This window comes from Opisthorchis viverrini (genome assembly GCF_000715545.1).
Source record: "Opisthorchis viverrini unplaced genomic scaffold opera_v5_255, whole genome shotgun sequence".
NCBI lineage: Eukaryota > Metazoa > Platyhelminthes > Trematoda > Opisthorchiida > Opisthorchiidae > Opisthorchis > Opisthorchis viverrini.
Genome location: NW_008751911.1, coordinates 420262 through 438543, shown reverse-complemented (window position 1 = coordinate 438543; position 18282 = coordinate 420262). Strand labels below are relative to the sequence as shown.

Genomic DNA, 18282 nt, shown 5'->3' with positions numbered 1-18282 from the left:
GACTCAAGTGAAATCGAACTGAATCCCTCACCTACAATAATTCAGTTAGCGTGTGCTGCTACCGCAATCAAAACTAAGCAAGTGATGCCAGATCAGGTCAGGGAAAAAAGCATTTCACCGGCAACCGCCTAACGGTGTTCGTAACAGCTGACTAACAAATCCGGTCTAACAACTAATATAGCATAGATATTGTGATTTACTTTGCACAGGTGAACGGCCAATACCGGAACCTTTTCTTTCTGAGGTTATATAATCGAGTGTGGTACAACGGGTAAGGGACGTTTGTTCTTCGTGATAGGAGTATCGTGAAATGGATATAGTTACTAGATTTGTCTAATCGATTTGTACGAGATGACGCTAAACCGAATGCATCAGATCTTCCATGTTGGGGTGGGCAGTCCCGAATTGATACTCGTTAGTTGGCCAACGACAGAAGCCTTTTAGATAGATGTCCAATCCGGTCGAACCAGTTAGGTAGAGGATATTGTATCAATCCACGGTGGAGGTTGAGGACCAAGACGGGATGCATTTACGATTAGGGGCGATAAAATACCGCCCAATCATGAGCCTAATAGAAGGTCCCACTAGAAGAAGCGTTGGCCTCCAGCTACAACAGCTACCTCCGCAACAGTAGCAATATTAGTTTGTCAGCACTCCCGGGTTTACATTCTTTACACGAGCTGTCACTCTAGTGTGTCGTTCTCGTGATCGGTGAATAATTTCGGTGGATTACTGTCAACCCAAATGAATTGTCCGTTTCCACTCAGTAAAAACTGGACACACGTAACCCTACGAGGTCGACAGTACTTTCACGTATAAAAAAGCCATGAAGCGGGCGCCCATAATGCTGATCTGACTTTTTTACAAGGACCGATCGTATATCTTTTGTGTTAAGGAGCCACGTCGTTGACATCACTGACAGTGTACACGACGCCTCCGGTAAGATAAACTGACATCATGCTGTCGCTGTAGAGGTCAAATGCTGGCAAATCTGCTCCGGTTGTCCCGATACAAAAAGTGACCTCGAATTCTACCAGCCTAAACGGAAATTTATTTCCAAATATGAGATCTAAGCTTGACCCCACCCAGTCTTGTAGGGGCACTGTGGACCAGACAGGGCGGCAATTTTTTTAGTTTATACGAAACGGTTTGTATTTCTGAATAATCTGAATGAAGGAAAGAAGTAGCCTCTGTGTATCGTTTCCGAAAAAGTTTGGTGACAATCGGTGTACTTAAAATGTATCAATCAGTGCTCCCAGAGTACTTTTCATCCTGATGCCTTGAAAGTTTCAGAGAAGTTCCAAGGAGCATATCAATAACAGGCTGGAAGTACTTAAAATGTATCAGCGAATGCTCCCAGAGTACTTTTCATCCTGATGCCTTGAAAGTTTCAGAGAAGTTCCAAGGAGCATATCAATAACAGGCTGGAAAGGAACGGTGGAAGAGAATGGCCTTGCCCAAAACCAGCAGAAGTGTCCATCCAAAATTTTTCCTTGGACCCGTAGACACCAGCAGGATTTTGTGTGAAGTGATTCCCGACGACTAGAATCAAAGCTAGCCACACACTCAGAAAATCAACTACTATCATTCGTTCGAAAGGGTGACGTTGTTCAGGCATCTGTCCTGAAGTGAACCAATGCTACATGTACCTCGGGGCAGAGCAACGTGGATATTCCAGCTACCGGACCAATATCATGAAAAATTCTGCAACGTTCCTCTCCACCATTATTTAGTCTTTGTTCTGAATTTGTATAGGGTTGTGGATTGCTGATCATGGCCTCGCCACTTCCTTTGAAGAGTGAAAGATGTATTTGCATGAAAGAAACTAGCGTAGAATTTCAGCTGAGATTTCGACAACCATAAAGTGGATACATCAGTGAAGATCAACAATGGACCCCATTAGGTAGGAAGACCTCCAAAGAATTCAAACAAACGAATACAGAGGAGAATTAGGGTGATGAGCATATTAATGGCATATTGGTGATGCGATCCCTTAGATAAAAGAGAAAGAACCCCGAGCTATCTTGAAAAATTAATACGGCACCGAGTGACACCACTAGAGTTAAGGTGAGTATAACATTAGGTATACATGTATATACATATATACAATGTAATGTTTAGCGTCGCATGTGCAAATGAGAGGGAATTCTGAGTGGACTCGGCTAACGAGAACTTTTTTCGAAATGATTTAGCTGGACATCTCTATGCTGAACTGTCACTGACCCAATATTCGGGTTAAAACATGTCATGTCCTTGAAAGAACTACTTTATGGTAGTGGATTGCCCAGCTAACACTAAAATGCACTGACAGAATGGCCGTATTGATCGTTCACATGACTTACATACCATTGTGGTTCTCCCAGTAAAACACATGCATTCAGTGTGAGCACTAAACAAGCAAGGTCGATCTCATTGATGTTCCAACTAGTTACTGGTTGTCCACTACCGGCAAACAAACTACCGAATCGGCTGACTGCACCATTGCGGCGGACTTACAGACGTAAAGCAAAACGACTTGGCGTACTAGTGATAGAAAGCGTACAACATGTGAATTCACCCGAGCCAAGTGACGTTAGGGTCCAAAACAAACAACTAAACAAGATAATATATGTCTTTGCAGCAGACGCGGAAACTGACCTGGCAGCAGACGGTAGAGTAATTTTCAAGACTTTCAGAAATGTTTAACTGCACAGCAAACCCGGCATCCGGATTGACATTTGGTAATGACATCAGATCAACAGAGCGGACAAAGAAAGAACCATGGAAGGTCTGTCAAAAACAGAAAGATGTGGTGCTAGAACCGACATGTACATAGACAACAGAAGTGAAGAATAAACAGTATCACAAATTAATTTACTCATTGGCATTCTTTAGGTACATTGGTTCCAATGAACCCGGAAAAGTAATGTTTGCCGTATTACTGACAACAATAACAAGGAATATAACACCAACTGAGCGAAACGTCGAATGAATTCCATGAAGAATCAACGTATACAGTTTCGGAAGCTACAGTGAATAGTTAGTGCTGGTCAGGGTGAGTCTGCTAACAACACTCGCTTTTCAGTGATATGTGATACGGCTTGGAATGGGGGGAGGCAAAAAACCCTCCTATGATTGGAGCGAAAGCAAATGCCTCTCCAAATGGCTATATTTTCCTCGAGTTATTTTTTACTTTTTTTGCTAGACATGCTCGGTATCTGTTCTACCCTGATGACCTGAGTCAGCGAAGAGGAAATTCGGGATAGCAAACCTAAACAGGTCTACACAATGGTCGAGATGAGCGACGTCGTGCTTAAGCGTTAATAGTTGGGGCATTAGGTAGGTACTGGTGGAGAGCCACCGCACGTATAGACTGTTAACGGGTTTCGTGTAGGCGGTAGTTCTTCAGTTTCAAAATAATCTGTTTTACCCCCAGTTTGCAACCCTGGGTTCAATCCAGCTTCAATGCAGAATCAAGAATCCATGCATTCAGATCAGTCATCAAACTCACCCGAAAGTAGCCGTATTTCCTCTCTTTAACTCAATTGAGCAACTGTTTTGCAAACAATACTCCATCATTACAGGTGGTATCACCAGTGAGTGACACATTGCTAACACACAAGCACACGAGGACAGAGAGATAGGAGAAGCACCGACAGTTCTGCAGGAATTCGTACTTCGGTCGTTTTCTGTCTGTCAACAAAGACTGAAAGTACAATAAGCCTATCTCACCGTAAATTAGCTTACTTTCGATTAGTGCTAGAGGGGATTCGTTCATCTGTATCTGGAAATACGACAACTCCCAATCTAACCGTGTCAGTCAGACCATTGAAATCAGTGAATAGATCCACTTTGCTAGATAGCTATTCATTTCTGCTGATAGTATTGCAGACGAAGTGACCTTTTCTTCAACTTAATGACTTATACGGTTAACCTGAAGCCAGTCTGTTGGTGAAGGGACTAGCATCCGATAGTACAGTGCGACCAAAATGGTTGCATCAGTGTTCGAAACTTGACCACTCTGCACGGGAGATAGTGCTTCTGACTATTGATGTTTACACAGCACTGTACATGTGTGGTGGGTACACCGTGATTCCAATGCTGAACTACGTCGTATGGTATTTGGCAACTCGCTTACTGGATGCATGGTTGAAATTGTGACAACCTATCAATAACACTAGCTCGGTTATGTTCTACACATGACCGAAGACCGTTTGCCTAGATTAGTTTTACTTACAATGTGAGGATTTGAGTGAAAGAAGGTAACTAAAAGCCCAACTCACGCTCTTACTTACTCATGGTCTTAGCCGCTTGCAATGGTGGGGAGATAAGACCCATCCAACAAGTGACTGGAAGCCTTCAGCGATATGACCAAACCATGAAACTTGCGGCGCTCTTATATTCATTCACTGAATATCACTTATTGAGTTGTTCATGACCTGTGGCGACCATAACCACCGTATTCATCTACATGGTTCAAAGGTGAAAAACGGAACGGATCGTGCAATTTAACTTAGTACAGACTTGGACTAAAATAGCTCATCTACCAATTTTCCATCGAATCAATCAGATGGTAATCGGTCCTACCGTCGAACTATGTGGGCATATTCCGTACTAAGGGGCGTTTAGAAACACTGGAAGCCAGAAGACGGTAGTGCCGAGTGGGATTTCACTCTGAGAAAAGACTAAGGTAGTTGAGTGTCTCATGAGAGCAGAGCAGTGGCGAAGTGAGTTACCCTCGTACGTCTTAAGGCAACCCACCTGAATTGACAAACCATGTGTACACCGTATACGCATTACAGCTTCAAATCCGATCTTTCGGGATAAGTAACGATCAAAGTCACGTCGGAAACGTTCCAGTTCGATCGGCACTGTGTTAGGTTGCCCATGTCGGTCCAGCACCGGATGCTGTGTTCCAGTTTGTTGTGCAGATTCATCCTCATTAGAGTTTACGGGAGCTGAAGATTGGCAGGCATTTGGGGGGCAATAGAAATCTGGATAGTGGTAAACACAGCCACTGGAGAATCGAGCCGCACCGGACAGTGTTGCTATATCACAATACTGCGAGTTCATGATGAAGAGATCGACGGCAACCTGTAAAAGAGATATACAAAAGCGAATAAAAAATCGGACGGAGCTAGGTCATGTGAAAGAATACGTCATGGAAAAGGACGCCAATAACAGTAAGCAATAACAGTGCATGCTTCAATAACATCCTTTAATTTGCCTGCCACATACATACGGACGTAGACATCGCGGTCAAGGCATGGGAAAAAACAGGTGGTTGGGAGAATTCCGGAGATGGTGTGGGGAAAATAACGGTTGGACGAAAAGGAACAGCTAATTGCAAGTATAACCGGAAAGATTCACATTACAATTAGGTCCTTCAGGCGGCCGTCAAATTCTTACATTTGTCGTACTCACTCAAATAACATACACTCTAATCTGCGACTGTTTCAGATGTACTTGTTCCACCTAGAAATTGTATCCCAAGAGACTATCACTGGATCTAGTAGGCACAAAACAATAAGACAGAACAGTCAACCATAGTAATTACGGCGCGACTTTGAAAAGGTAAATAACCGACATCGTTGTGCAACTATCAATGAATTGGACGGACCTGGAGGTGAAAAAGGGTTTAATTCCATCACCGCCGAACATTCCGGAAGAGATCGAAATAATGGGATATTGAGAAAAGTCACAGACTGGGGTTTTTATTTCACTTCTATACCTTAGATAAGTGAATACGAACAAACTAAGTCATACGACAGAAAAAAGACAAGGGAATATCTAAGAAATGCTTCCTGAGCTTTCAACTGTTGGCGTTATGAAGAACGGGAGGGCCTATACACTTGTTCCCTGCTTGTGCTAGCCACCCGCTACACTTGTTTGTGAACTAACTGGAGCCACAAACTTTCTTTGAAATTGATTGCGAATGACGTATCAGTGTAGTTTGTTCTGAGGATCATCCTGCGACCATTGAGCAACCAAGCGCGATATTCAAGCCGGAGGGTTGCAACGCTGCAGTAAATACGACTAATTGTCCTACCTTATGCACCACTGAATTGTATGCAGTAATTCGTTTCAACTCAAAACAATGCGTGGGCCAACTGTGATCGTCTGTATTAAAAACACCGAATTGGTAGATGTTGTCTTAAGTGCGACGCAAAACCGCACGAAAACAGGGGAAAATGTATGCCAGTGAAACCCGGATCTTCTACAAAATTGTTTTCCTCGTTTTTTCTATCCACTTTTGCGGGACAAAGTCTCTCGGAAGGGGCCGCTTGTGGTAGGTCTCCGCAAACGTTCTTCCTATGGATTAGGCATGAAGTCCCTCAGACAGGGAAATTCCTGTGACCTCTAAGGAGGAGGACTGAAAAACCATCAGGACGTTGAAGTCTATACAGGATATCTGGGGCGGATAAAAAAAACCGTGGGTGCTCGCTTCTGGGGTACCTTCACCACACCAGAAGACTGAATAGACTGAAGAACAGGTACTTCGAATGAGCAATACTTCGTAAGTGGATTGCAAGAAAAATGCGATTCTATCATATACATAAGTATATGCAATATATTAATATATAGGGTACGCCAATTTATGGGGTGCAACAAGTCCCAGCATATTCACCAACTGATTGGTACCGCCGCTAGTGGCTTGTGCGGAGCACCACATTCGGCTCTGAGAAGTCCGTCAGTGGCTTCCATTAGGCGCAGGTATCTAGTACTCTGGTCAATAGTGGTGGGCAGATCCGATTCGGATGCCAGCATCCCATATGGTCCTGAGTAGTTATAGTGGTCTTTGTGTTAGTTTTGTGCACAGTGAAGCATAATATCACCATGTATATACATCGGGTATCACGAATCGCAGTTAGACCACTTTGATACGAACTAACCTGCTGCGCTGCACAATCAAGAGCGAAAGTCTTGTAGAAGTCGATGGCTGGACCTAGATTTTTCACGTCAGCTGAGATGCGGTCATTTTGGTCCTCGCGAACTTGCAGACTTCCTGCGCCCGTATTAGGCAAACAAGTGTTGAACACAGTCACCCGGCCTCCGGTCCCACCGATCATTTTCAGTGCAATCTGAAAAATGAAACGGGAACAAATCCGATCAGTACAAAGCACAAGTCAGCACGGTTCATAAAGTGGTTTGTGAACAGCAAGCTGTCCAGTGTTTACAGACATTAAAGCTCCGGTCAGGAGCGTGTGAAATGTACTCTGTACAGACAGATTCCACCAAAAATAAGCAGGCCCGCTCTGACTATCATCGAAATCGAGCATGTAGTGGTTAAAGCGAACTGATGGGCTCATTAGTGGAAATCCGCAGTGCAAATATACCGAATCGGCTAAGACATTATCTGAAAAACACTAAATTTCGGACTAAGCCCACTGCAAATGGATGACAAAGCTTCCAGAACAACCTCAGCCATTCAGGTAGTTTAGACGTAACCCCCAAAAAAAGAGGGACCACAAAAGTACTATTAAATTCCAATGAATATGCATCGAAAGACGGTGCCAAACGATCAGAAGCGGGTGCGGGTTGAACAACAGCCTACCTGAAGTGTTGCACCAAGACAGTTGCCCACATCACTTGTACCCTCAAAAGTGTCCGGGAGACGCAACAGAAAATCCTTTATCGCTTCGGAGGAGTCATCCAAACGGTTCATCAAACCCTCGTAATCAGGCAAAAACGGCTCTTCCAGATCGGGGCATATCAGCAACTTCATGGAATCGCCTTGAAAGGAGAAAGGAATAGAAAAAGGATTTGCAAAGATCCGCAGACGGCAACGAAACGGCTGACCGTACATATCAGTATTATTCGCAATGCCCCCATTAAACCGCGATGCCTCATTGCTGCGGAAAGAAATAACCTGTAAAACGTATTGTGAAAAGGACTAAAGTATGTAGAAGGAACGTAGATCGTCAAAAGCGTCCGCTCGCAGGTGGCGGAAACCCTACAGGGAAAGGCGCAGTCCTAATCGGACTGCCTAGCTAAAGTTCACCTGTCGTTTTTTGGTGGGCTTATGTCGAGTGAGGTACGAAAAAGACATCGGGTGACGGCGCCTCAACTTAACACTCAGAGAAAAGGTGGTATTGCATTGCTGTCCAAAGATGTACGCAACTTATTCTTGATCGTTTACCTTAAGGACAAATGGCTCCCTCATACTAATTTCTTTCTACTCTCCCCTGATGGATGCGCGGCAGTTAGGCGCAAGCATGTATGACCGGTGCGCTGTTGTCAATGATAATGGTAATGATGAGGGAACGAGAAATATCAGTTCCGTCGTTCATTACTCAACGGTTGGTTGTCTTTTGTCCGACCACAGCTAGCAATCGATCGGACTCCGAATTGGGATTCGTAAAGATTTTAACTTGAAAAGTTAGTGTTTTCGAGTTACAAAACAAAAGTATGTTTTCCACGGGCTGAAAGTAAACCCACAAAATCAATATTTACCAGGTATCTGTGGGCATACTATAATGTGGATGGATACCAGTGTCATCAGGTGCGCAACCCACAAGGCCTATTCGACATGGTCTACAAGTCCATTGCTCGAATGGCTGCTGTCAGTTTCGGCCTTCCCGCCCAAGCAAACCGAGATCGATAGTCAGTTTAATGTTACACAGTACAATCCATATATTTGAGTTTGATGGATGTGGATACTGTTGTTGTTCCCAAACTCGGCTGTTCGACCGGTGCACGAAACAACTGATTGCTCCCAGCTTATTCACGAACTTCGAAACCACTGAACGCTTGAACCAAGGGTAGATTGAGAGTGATGTGAGTTATCCTCTCGGCCCGCATCTCTGCGCTGTTGTGACCATGCAGCACTTCTGACCTATCACTAAGCTCTCTTACAACGCACTGATGACAGCAACTTGAAGCGTTTGCAATCAAATTCCCCAGCTCAGGGGACAAAAAACGACAATCTACATTGCCACCATTCTTCAACAGCAGATTGTACCACTACGAACTCGAAATTGACGATGCAAGAGATTCATTCACGGGAACTGGTTACAAGTTATGAAGGACTCTATGCTTTTCCAATCTGATGCACAAGGGAATGAATAGGTGAAGTGAGCACATAAATGTATGGATATCACGAGACAACATGCAACTTGAACGTTTGCAATCAAATTCCCCAGCTCAGGGGACAAAAAACGACAATCTACATTGCCACCATTCTTCAACAGCAGATTGTACCACTACGAACTCGAAATTGACGATGCAAGAGATTCATTCACGGGAACTGGTTACAAGTTATGAAGGACTCTATGCTTTTCCAATCTGATGCACAAGGGAATGAATAGGTGAAGTGAGCACATAAATGTATGGATATCACGAGACAACATTTTGAATGGCATCGTAGCGCCTGCCACTACCATGAACACCTTCCACCGAGTACAACACCGTGTGAAGTGATAACGCTCGGGTAAACTGCAAATTGCGCCAACTGATTCAGTCGGCTCAGTGTGTATGAATAGGCCAAAAGCACGTCCATGCACATCCATCGAAGATGCATGCATGCGATGCATGTTTATCGTCCTCTGTTGATAGGTATGGATAGCCAATTAAAGCGCGGCAGTGATGAGGCCCGCAATCGATAAGCGTGTGCAACCGAGAAACGGCAGCTCGGCGATACAGCCAACGCACTAAGGGTGACATAGTGTAACACCACTCCGTCTATGGGTCGGTGCAGCACGTAGAGGAAATCACACGGAAGGTGAGTGTGGCCGTTCGGACTGAAGATGCATAACTTATTGGTGACCGTGAAAGATACTGGTGAGTTAAGGGTTCCGAAACGTGAACCGACTACACAAATTGTGAAGATGGACATAAGAGCAACAAAGACCACACACACGCATTCATCGACGGTCCTAAGTAAACCACTAAACAACTCGACAGTGTCTATCAACACCACACGATTTTTACCAACCACCGAAATGAAATTCCAAAACATAGCCTGACTTGAACTGCTATGAATTTTCCCTCCAAAAACAAAGCTTTAGTGCAATACAGGAATACACTTCGATAGATAAGGGCATCTAACGAAACAAACAGCAGTGACCTCAGGAGATACAGTCACCGACGGCGAATCGGATGGTCATAAAGCAGAACAGCTAACCATTGAGTGTGACCGATTTGTTCCAGGTGGGACACTACTTGATCAGGCTGTCTGCAAGTGTCACTAATCAATGGACTGTTTCGTCTCCGGGTCCCCACGAAAACAGGCGGTGGTAACGATACCAATGAGTTTGCTGGTCAGTTCTCCTGTACATAATTGCCTATTCACACACCGAACACCATTAGGTTGTTTCATAGCTGTGGAGGACTGGAAGGAAACGGTTCCAAAGGGAAAACTGTACATGAGGTAGGTGATCTAACAACGGAGGCCTTCTCTGATATACTACGGCTGGTCTGGTTGTGATCTCCATAGTAGGATTGCATGTAATCCGCCATCATAGACCTTCCCTTGGAGAACTAAAGGTCACAATATTACCATTTAGACGTCTCAAACACATGGACCAAAAAGGAGAAACTTCAATATTCTGGCAAGGATCCAAAACCCACACAGCTTCACAAAATATGAAAAAAATCAACCCGGGTACCCAAAAGTTGTATAAGTACCGAGTGAAGTGTGACAGATGAGATCAACGCACGAAACTCGGACCACGTTTACTATTTTGGGATACCTATGGGGACAAAGCGGACTGCATTTGAATCTCGACAGACGTGGGTATCACGCCACATGCGGACTGTTTTGTTGTGTGGATGTGAGATAAGGCTGCTGCGAGCAGCCAAACTGAAACGTCCTCAAGTCTTAGACAACCGCTGACTGAGAACCATGGCTCACACAGGCTGATGTTGGCGAATCCGCAACGAGACAAGCAGAAAACGAGTGCTCGGTTGTGCAACAGGGACTTCAATCAGAAAATATGTCCAGCACCAACAGCTGTCGCAGTGTGGTCGTGTGCTGCGCATCACAAATCATAGTTTGTTGAAAAGAGTGCTGTCCCTAATTCATGGTGGACTATCAGATTGGTGGTCGACCTTCGACCTAGTGGTGTATGAAGTCGACTACGAAAAGTCTGGTTATTGTCGGTGTGACTCGCATCCAAGAATGCAGTTCATGTGATCTCTCCTGTGCACAGTTGGAGATGCAGTAAGATATGACTGATAATCGGTGTCTATGTCGCTCTTGTTGTCAGTTTCTATCAAGAGAGTCTAACTAAGTGTACGCACTCCGCAGTAGTTGTGGTAAGCTAGTCTCTATTGAATTTAAGTCCTCACTTTCATCCTCAGTTTCATAATGGGGATTTTAAATAGACTACAGCTGTACGGCAGAGAAGCATCCGTGCTGCCCATGAGGCATTCAGAAACAACTTGGAGGCAACGAAGTAGCTGACAGCTCTCAAGTAACCTGTCCACTTGTTAGTCGCTACACAGGCCAAAACGAGAAGCATTCTATACTCGGACAGGTCAGTGATATAAAATAGCAGTGTGGATGTGTGGTCTGCAATCGAAATTTGTCCTTCTAGCGAGACGGATCTGATTTCCATTTCGTCTCCTACCATGCTGTAAAAATCCTGATATGACTGAGAAATTGAATGAGGACCAATCGACTTCACAACATCAATGAGAACTACAGGTACAAACAAATCTCACCGTCTTTTTTAAAATGGATAGCAGAGTGTATTCTTATTCCTGAATAAAGCAATCTGCCTTACTAATGCGAACCGCCAGCAAAAATCTTTTCCTTTAGGAAAGAGCTAGTCCTTCTAGAAAAAGGAAGTGAGTTGCCATAGGGCATACAAACAAGCTACAGTGCCAACTTTTTAAGCTGTCTTATCTCCGGATTCTGTTTTCTCTGATATAAGGCAAATGATGCATTTAGTCAACTTTCCATGGTAGGGAGTTCATGAGATGCGTGAATGTTGCAGACAATGTACCCACGTCTATAAACAATTTGACAGCACGCTGGTCACCCCTTGTTCAAGTGATAGCTGAATTCCATGTGGACTTGCGTAGGCTTTCTGTGCGACAATACATACGATGAATTCGCCTTCATCTATTCTCGATTTTACCTGGACCAAAAATGCAGGGAAGTTATTATTAGGTAACGACCAAAATCGTTCGATTTGTGCATTGTGTTCACTGTTTTGCACAAGTTCCCTTCTCTTTAACGTTAATCTTGGTACGAACATCATACTGCAGAAGACAAATTTTGCTTATCACACGTAAGCAGCATATGACATCACCCGCTTATCTATTGGAAACTACCGCAAGCTTATGGCTGCGACAAGCTGGCGAAAATTAGGTCGATAAGTTTTACTTACCATGCCGTTGTATTCCTAAATGTGAACATTAAGCTTATGAATACAGGCAATCATCCAACGTGATCTGCAGAGAGTAGGTATACGCTGATAAAGGTTGTAAAAATGACCAAGACGGTTATTTTAGGTATACATTATACGGTCTGCAATAACCAGTCAGTTAAGGTGACCTTCAAGGGTCCAAGACCAGGATAGGCAGGCGCACGTATATATTTGTTCCATGGTAAGAAGTGCGGTTAGAAGAGCACTTCCGCCCTCATAGAATTAAAGCCAACTAATCAAACCTTCGGACCCATGTGCATCGCATATACATGTGTAACAACAGCATATAAACTGAGACTGGAAGTCCAGGTCGTAAACGCCTTACCACTCACGGTTGGGCGCTGTGAAGGTCAAAAGATCAGGCCGTTAGTCGGTGAACTATTGAGGCTAGCTCTGATTGGCCGAAAGGTTTGGCCCCACAACCAATCATACTTCAGCTAAACGGTTACCAGTGGCGCGTCCAGACGTGCGAATTTCTAGAATATTGCCACTGTATTTACTCTAGATATGATGCGCTGCATGAATTTTGACTTGTTTTTGGCGTTCAGAAAACCAAATAAACCTTTGGCGGTTGTCCATCCGGAACCACTTTAGGGGACCAGTGTCTGGAAGCCAGCCGACCCTTGTAACCGAAGAGCACGTCAGTTGGACGGACGTGTCAAGGGCGGGCTACGGACCAGGCGAAGGCATGCCCTAATTGGCCAATATGGATCGAGCATCTTTAGCTCAATGCTCCTCACCCCCCTCACGGAGATTCTAGCACGACCTTGTGGAACGTTCCGTGAACATCTTATCAATGTAGCCGCAAGAATCTTTCTTTGTCTCCATAAAAGGCTGTCTGCCTTTCGACGTACCATAGTGAGCGGAGCAGGAAGCCAAGGACCGACACAGAGTCGCACGACCGTTCAACAAGTCATCACAACCAGGCCCATAATATAGCGGATGTGTAAGTGATTTTTTACATAGTGTCACTTTCCCATATGAACTGAGTGGGTTCTCGAAAGACACCGAAGCATCCTAATGCTCTGGGACTATCCTACGCCTCTCAATCGCCGGATTCCGTTTAAGGAGCTTCTTTATCTTAACACCTTGAGAGTACCATGAAGTTTCATAAGAACGCGAAGGCAATCAATTGTACTTCAACTCTATCGAACAACTAAAAGCATCTAAGTGTAATAATTTGAATCCGAAGTCCACACCACTTTAAATGGGTAGTGTATTTATGCAGAAACCGGTAGGCAAAACTTGATTGACGAATACTCCAATGATGGTGAAGATTAACCATAACTAACGCATCTGTGTTGAATCAAATGTGCTCATATTGTGCACCTTCAGGCGATACATGTGGGGAGGTATTAGCTTTCCGGATGATGAGATTCCTCGAAATGCACCTTATACTGGAGTGTAATATTACACAACTAGCTGTAGTGTCGCTAATATAGTTACTGTCTGAAGGCACGCGAATAAATATTCACTCGTAAAATCAGTCCAATTGCCCTCTCACGAGTATTCTATTCTCAGAAACCACTGTATTTACCCCAAGTGCTACCCAGAATTTTAATTAAACCGCGGAAGTCTAATAGTGTAAAACACTACCTATCAGGTGACAATAGGAGTAGGCCTAAAACTACAGCAGCGCATGTTCAATAAGGTGATTCCTGAGAAAACGAAAGAGGGGTCAGTGTCTCCTAAAAAATTCAAACCATCGTGTTTGTGCCTGACCAACACAGTGAAGCTGTTGCTGTAATAATAATAATAATAATAATAATAATAATAATAATAATAATAGTAAAAATAATAATAATAATGCTGATGACAGCAACTCCAGAGCTTCACCGCCGGAATACGAGTGATCGACTAGTACCTGTTCACTGCTTGTTAACAGCGCCATAACCTTCATGACCATTGTCAAAGTGAAGCAAATCAAACTGCTGCGCGGCGCTAATGAAGAAGGCGGGCATTCCGGGCTCGTAAGCTAAACCAAAACCAAACGTCCACCTGTTGCAACTGTGAGGAAAACTTGGGTTGCAAAATAGACTTACCACAGAGTTTATAAAAATGAATAGCTGAGTCAAACGTGATGAATCCTATTTGACGGCGGCAATCTCCAGGAATCTTATTCAGTGCATTCACGATCCGTTCGCACGTAAACCGCAAATAACCCGTAGCGATGGCACCGCGACTCACGTCGAAACAGAACAAGTAAGTAGCCGGTTGTGGTGGTCTGAGCATGTATTCTGGAGGCGCTATGAACTCTACCGTGGCCGAACGGATTTCCGGTCGTCTGGATGGATCACCGTAAGACTGAGTACCGGGGTCATAGAAGAAATCGTCTGGAACGGTGTTAGACAGAAAGCACACTGGGCATCTCCACCGACGACCAGAATCGACGAATTGAACAAACGGATTAATGTAGGTTCGGCAGGATCGACACCGTACAATGACTGTTGATGTGATGGTGTGAAGGCTAGACAAATCGCGAAACGGATGCATCACCAAACCCAGAGGCAATCGACAACGAGAGAGTAATTTTGAAGTCGATGGGAAGTTGGTCAGCGTACAACGCATGATGTCCGGATCGCAATTAACCTAAACGGAAGGAAAATGTCCCTGTCATCAAACCAGGCAAAACAGGCTTCTAAACCGTTACAGCGCTTTCTTTGAGTTGCAGTGCTTGGCAGCTTGCGCAGTGAGTGACACAACTAACCATACATAGTAATACGGGGGTAGGAAGACCTGACAAATCACTCAACTATACAAAGGGTGTTGAAACCGATTTCTCTATGGGAGTTGTCTTCTGATTGGACTGTCTCCCAGTGATAACGAAATTCGTCACGTGTATGTCTGTACACTCATGCGCTGACAGTTGGGCTTGTTTCTGAAAAATGTGTCCGGAAAAAAGGTGACAAAGGTTGTCAGTGGTCGTCGTTATGCGGCGACTCTAAGGAAGTGTAAAAAGTACCAGTGACAAATGTCCAACTTGACAACGGTCGGTGCCACAGGCGTATTAGCAATCGGTTGGACAGAACATGTCATTCAACGGCGTACAAGCGTACTATGCTGTGGAACGCGATCTAGAGAGAAAGAGACGCAACTAATGTGGTTTGCACTGAGATGGAGAGATGCAAACGCTAACTCCAAAGGCTAAACCTAACTTTCTGGATGGTCCAGAAGTGGATTATTCCGGTCCTCATTTTTTCCATGTTGTCTGTTGCTCGTTTTGGTGGCTTTGGCATCTTGTGAGAAGTCGGCTTCAGGTATTTCAATGCTGGACCTGGACAGGTATGTTATTCAGACATTTGTACCCCGCTGTCGTTTCGGTGACCAAATTTTTTGGAATTTAATACACTGCTCAGAAGTAACTCCATCATACCAACATATGCCACATCATCATCATATGCCACAAGAGACAATCGGGATAAGATAAAGTAACTTCATAATGAGTTAACTGGGCGAGGAGCTATGAGGCAACGAGTTGTATAGCAGTAAATCGGCCTGGTAGCAAACTGCCGAAAAGCAACTGATTGTATGGACAAGTATACACTAAAAAAAAACACTGGCCAACTGATTGATGGACAAGTATACCCTAAAAAAAAAAACTGGCGAATCCAATGCCAATTTTGAGGATGATTCTGGACCGAAAAGCAGGCAACAAAGTCCACTTAATGACGGTATTGTTGGGTGCTGGGAGATACACTGATGAGAAACTTGTGTACTGAATCGACTGCGATTTTTGAATTCATTAGAATTAAAAATCATAGTAGAAGCTCTATGGGCAATGATGCGGACATTTTCAAACAGCTGGCCTACTATCATATGAAATGTACAACTGTCGGAAACGGTTCAGTAATGTCTCAACGAAACTATGACTGCACCCAAAGTCACCCAAAATCGGATAGTTAAGTCCTGATTGGGCCACCAATTAATCCAAGGAGAAATAGAACAGCGAAATCTGTAGGTTTTGTGCGCCAATACAGATTGTATGGTCGCAAGTATGAACCTTAATACGAAATAAGCGTCAAGGCGCCCAGACATGTGGTCATCTGGACAAGCTCATGTTTGTTGCTCAAAAGTACACTGGAGACCACGCACTTACGGAAGTTGAAATTGCCGGTTTTGGGGGAACCTCGGCCGTGTCTGATGGCAGCAGATTGTTCTCTTGAAGAAGTCCGATGGGAGACTTCACGTGACTCCACTCGGCAGCGGTTGCTGCAGTCCCTGGACTGCGGAAAAACGCCGAATGGTTAGCCGGTCCACCCTGTCGTGGGTAATTGGGCTGCAATGTGTTGGGCTTCGGAGGCAGGTATGGGTGCGTCGTAGGAGGCAGGCTAGTTCTAATGCCGATCTGTTCCGTGTATGAAGTTACTGGTGCCTGCCCAGCTGTGGTAGGCGCTAAAGGCGGTGTAACGGGAAGGGTGCGAACATCGTTGGCGATCCGGGGAGGATATTGGGGAACAGATAACGGGTTTCTATGATACATCTGTTGGAACTGAGGGTTCATAGCTGGGGGAGGTTCAGATGAAGCAGTGACAATCGGTTGTACCGGACCGGAATTCGGAATCGATGGAACCTTAGGGCCCGTAAGCGGAAAAGTAACCGTGGGATCAGAACTGAAACCAGTTGGTGGATTTGTCAGCTTGTTGGGTAGCGGAAAACCAGAGGTTACCAAGAGTGGCGTCGGCACTGCCCGCGAACAGCTCACTGGAGGTAAGAGTGGTTGTATATTAGGGCCTGGCGCCTCCGTGGGTGGATGGTGTAAATGTGATTGATCGCGTTGTTCTGCCATCCGAGGTGTATGGGATGTTAATTCCGTCACCGAACTCATACTAGGGGATAAGCCGTATGAACTACTTTGAGTAGGAGAAGGGTACGTTGCTATCGATTGTACTGGGTGAGTGGAAGGATGGGTCGGAGGAACCGCGGTTGCGGAAAAGTAAAGATTTGTCGAAGTAGGTTGCTGAATATGACCCGGATTTGGCGTGGGCAAATGTTCTGAGCATGGCAGGGCCGCGGACAGAGCCGGTTGCTGTGATTTAGCAATCTGAACCTCAGGAAATTGGTCCACCTGGCCAAACTGACCACGAACATCTAGTGAAATGGATGGTTGGACAGCACGCATGATTAGATATCAATAGTGCTGATGAGACAATCATAAGAGGGAGTCAATTGAATACATTTTGTGAGTGATCCAAAGTGCCGGAAAAGTCCACTGTGACCTAGTTATGGAAATCTTTATTAGGTCATGTATCATCGACCACAGTACACCAAAATAACTCTCGTGCAACTTATATCGGTATTTTTAAACAAAAGATGGAAACTCGAGGACGTCCTTTGCATCCACGATGCAGCGCCAAAATACCACGAACAGGAAGTATGTTAATGAAAACGTATTTTGCAACACCGTGGAGAAAGCAAAAGCATTAAACCCCTTAGCTGTGGGACCTATTCGGTACGGTTCTGTTAGACGAAAGTCTATAAGAGCCGTCAAAAAACATAGTCCTTAGCGTGAGAGCTACCACTACATCACACAGATGGTAGCGCTGAATGTATTGTATAATCTAGTGCACAAAACTCCTGAAAACTCACCATCAGAGACAGAAAAATCAGTGTTGACACTGATGCTTCACTGGTGGAAAACCACAAAGTTCATCTAAGTATATTTAAAGCCTTCGAGTGAAAAGAAAAGGGAAAAGAGTGAATGAGGGAGACCTAGTGCTGGCCTGTCACAAGCATTCTGATGCGCTTACATCTTCAAACACTCAATCAGATATCTGAGAGGAAACTAACAGCACGAACGCCACTGACGTCCATCAACCGCTATTTCTCGCAACGTCTCCAAGCAAGCGCAGGCGGGGTCACGGGGACCCTGTAATGGAAGGCGTACAACACTAACAACTACCAAAATCGTAATCTCTTCCAGACCCTTCTG

General features: G+C 44.6%; 1 protein-coding gene across 1 annotated transcript in view; it reads right to left on the bottom strand.

Annotated features, from left to right (window-relative positions):
• The window catches only part of T265_09088 (hypothetical protein), a gene marked incomplete at both ends in the record, with an annotated part of 37317 nt that overhangs the window by 2587 nt on the left and 16448 nt on the right, over positions 1 to 18282 (bottom strand). The window contains 6 exons of the mRNA XM_009175073.1: positions 2638 to 2769; positions 4741 to 5073; positions 6873 to 7061; positions 7535 to 7713; positions 14396 to 14942; positions 16450 to 17441. Of these exons, the coding sequence (XP_009173337.1) occupies positions 2638 to 2769; positions 4741 to 5073; positions 6873 to 7061; positions 7535 to 7713; positions 14396 to 14942; positions 16450 to 17441 (2372 nt within the window). The remainder of the gene's footprint in view (positions 1 to 2637; positions 2770 to 4740; positions 5074 to 6872; positions 7062 to 7534; positions 7714 to 14395; positions 14943 to 16449; positions 17442 to 18282) is intronic.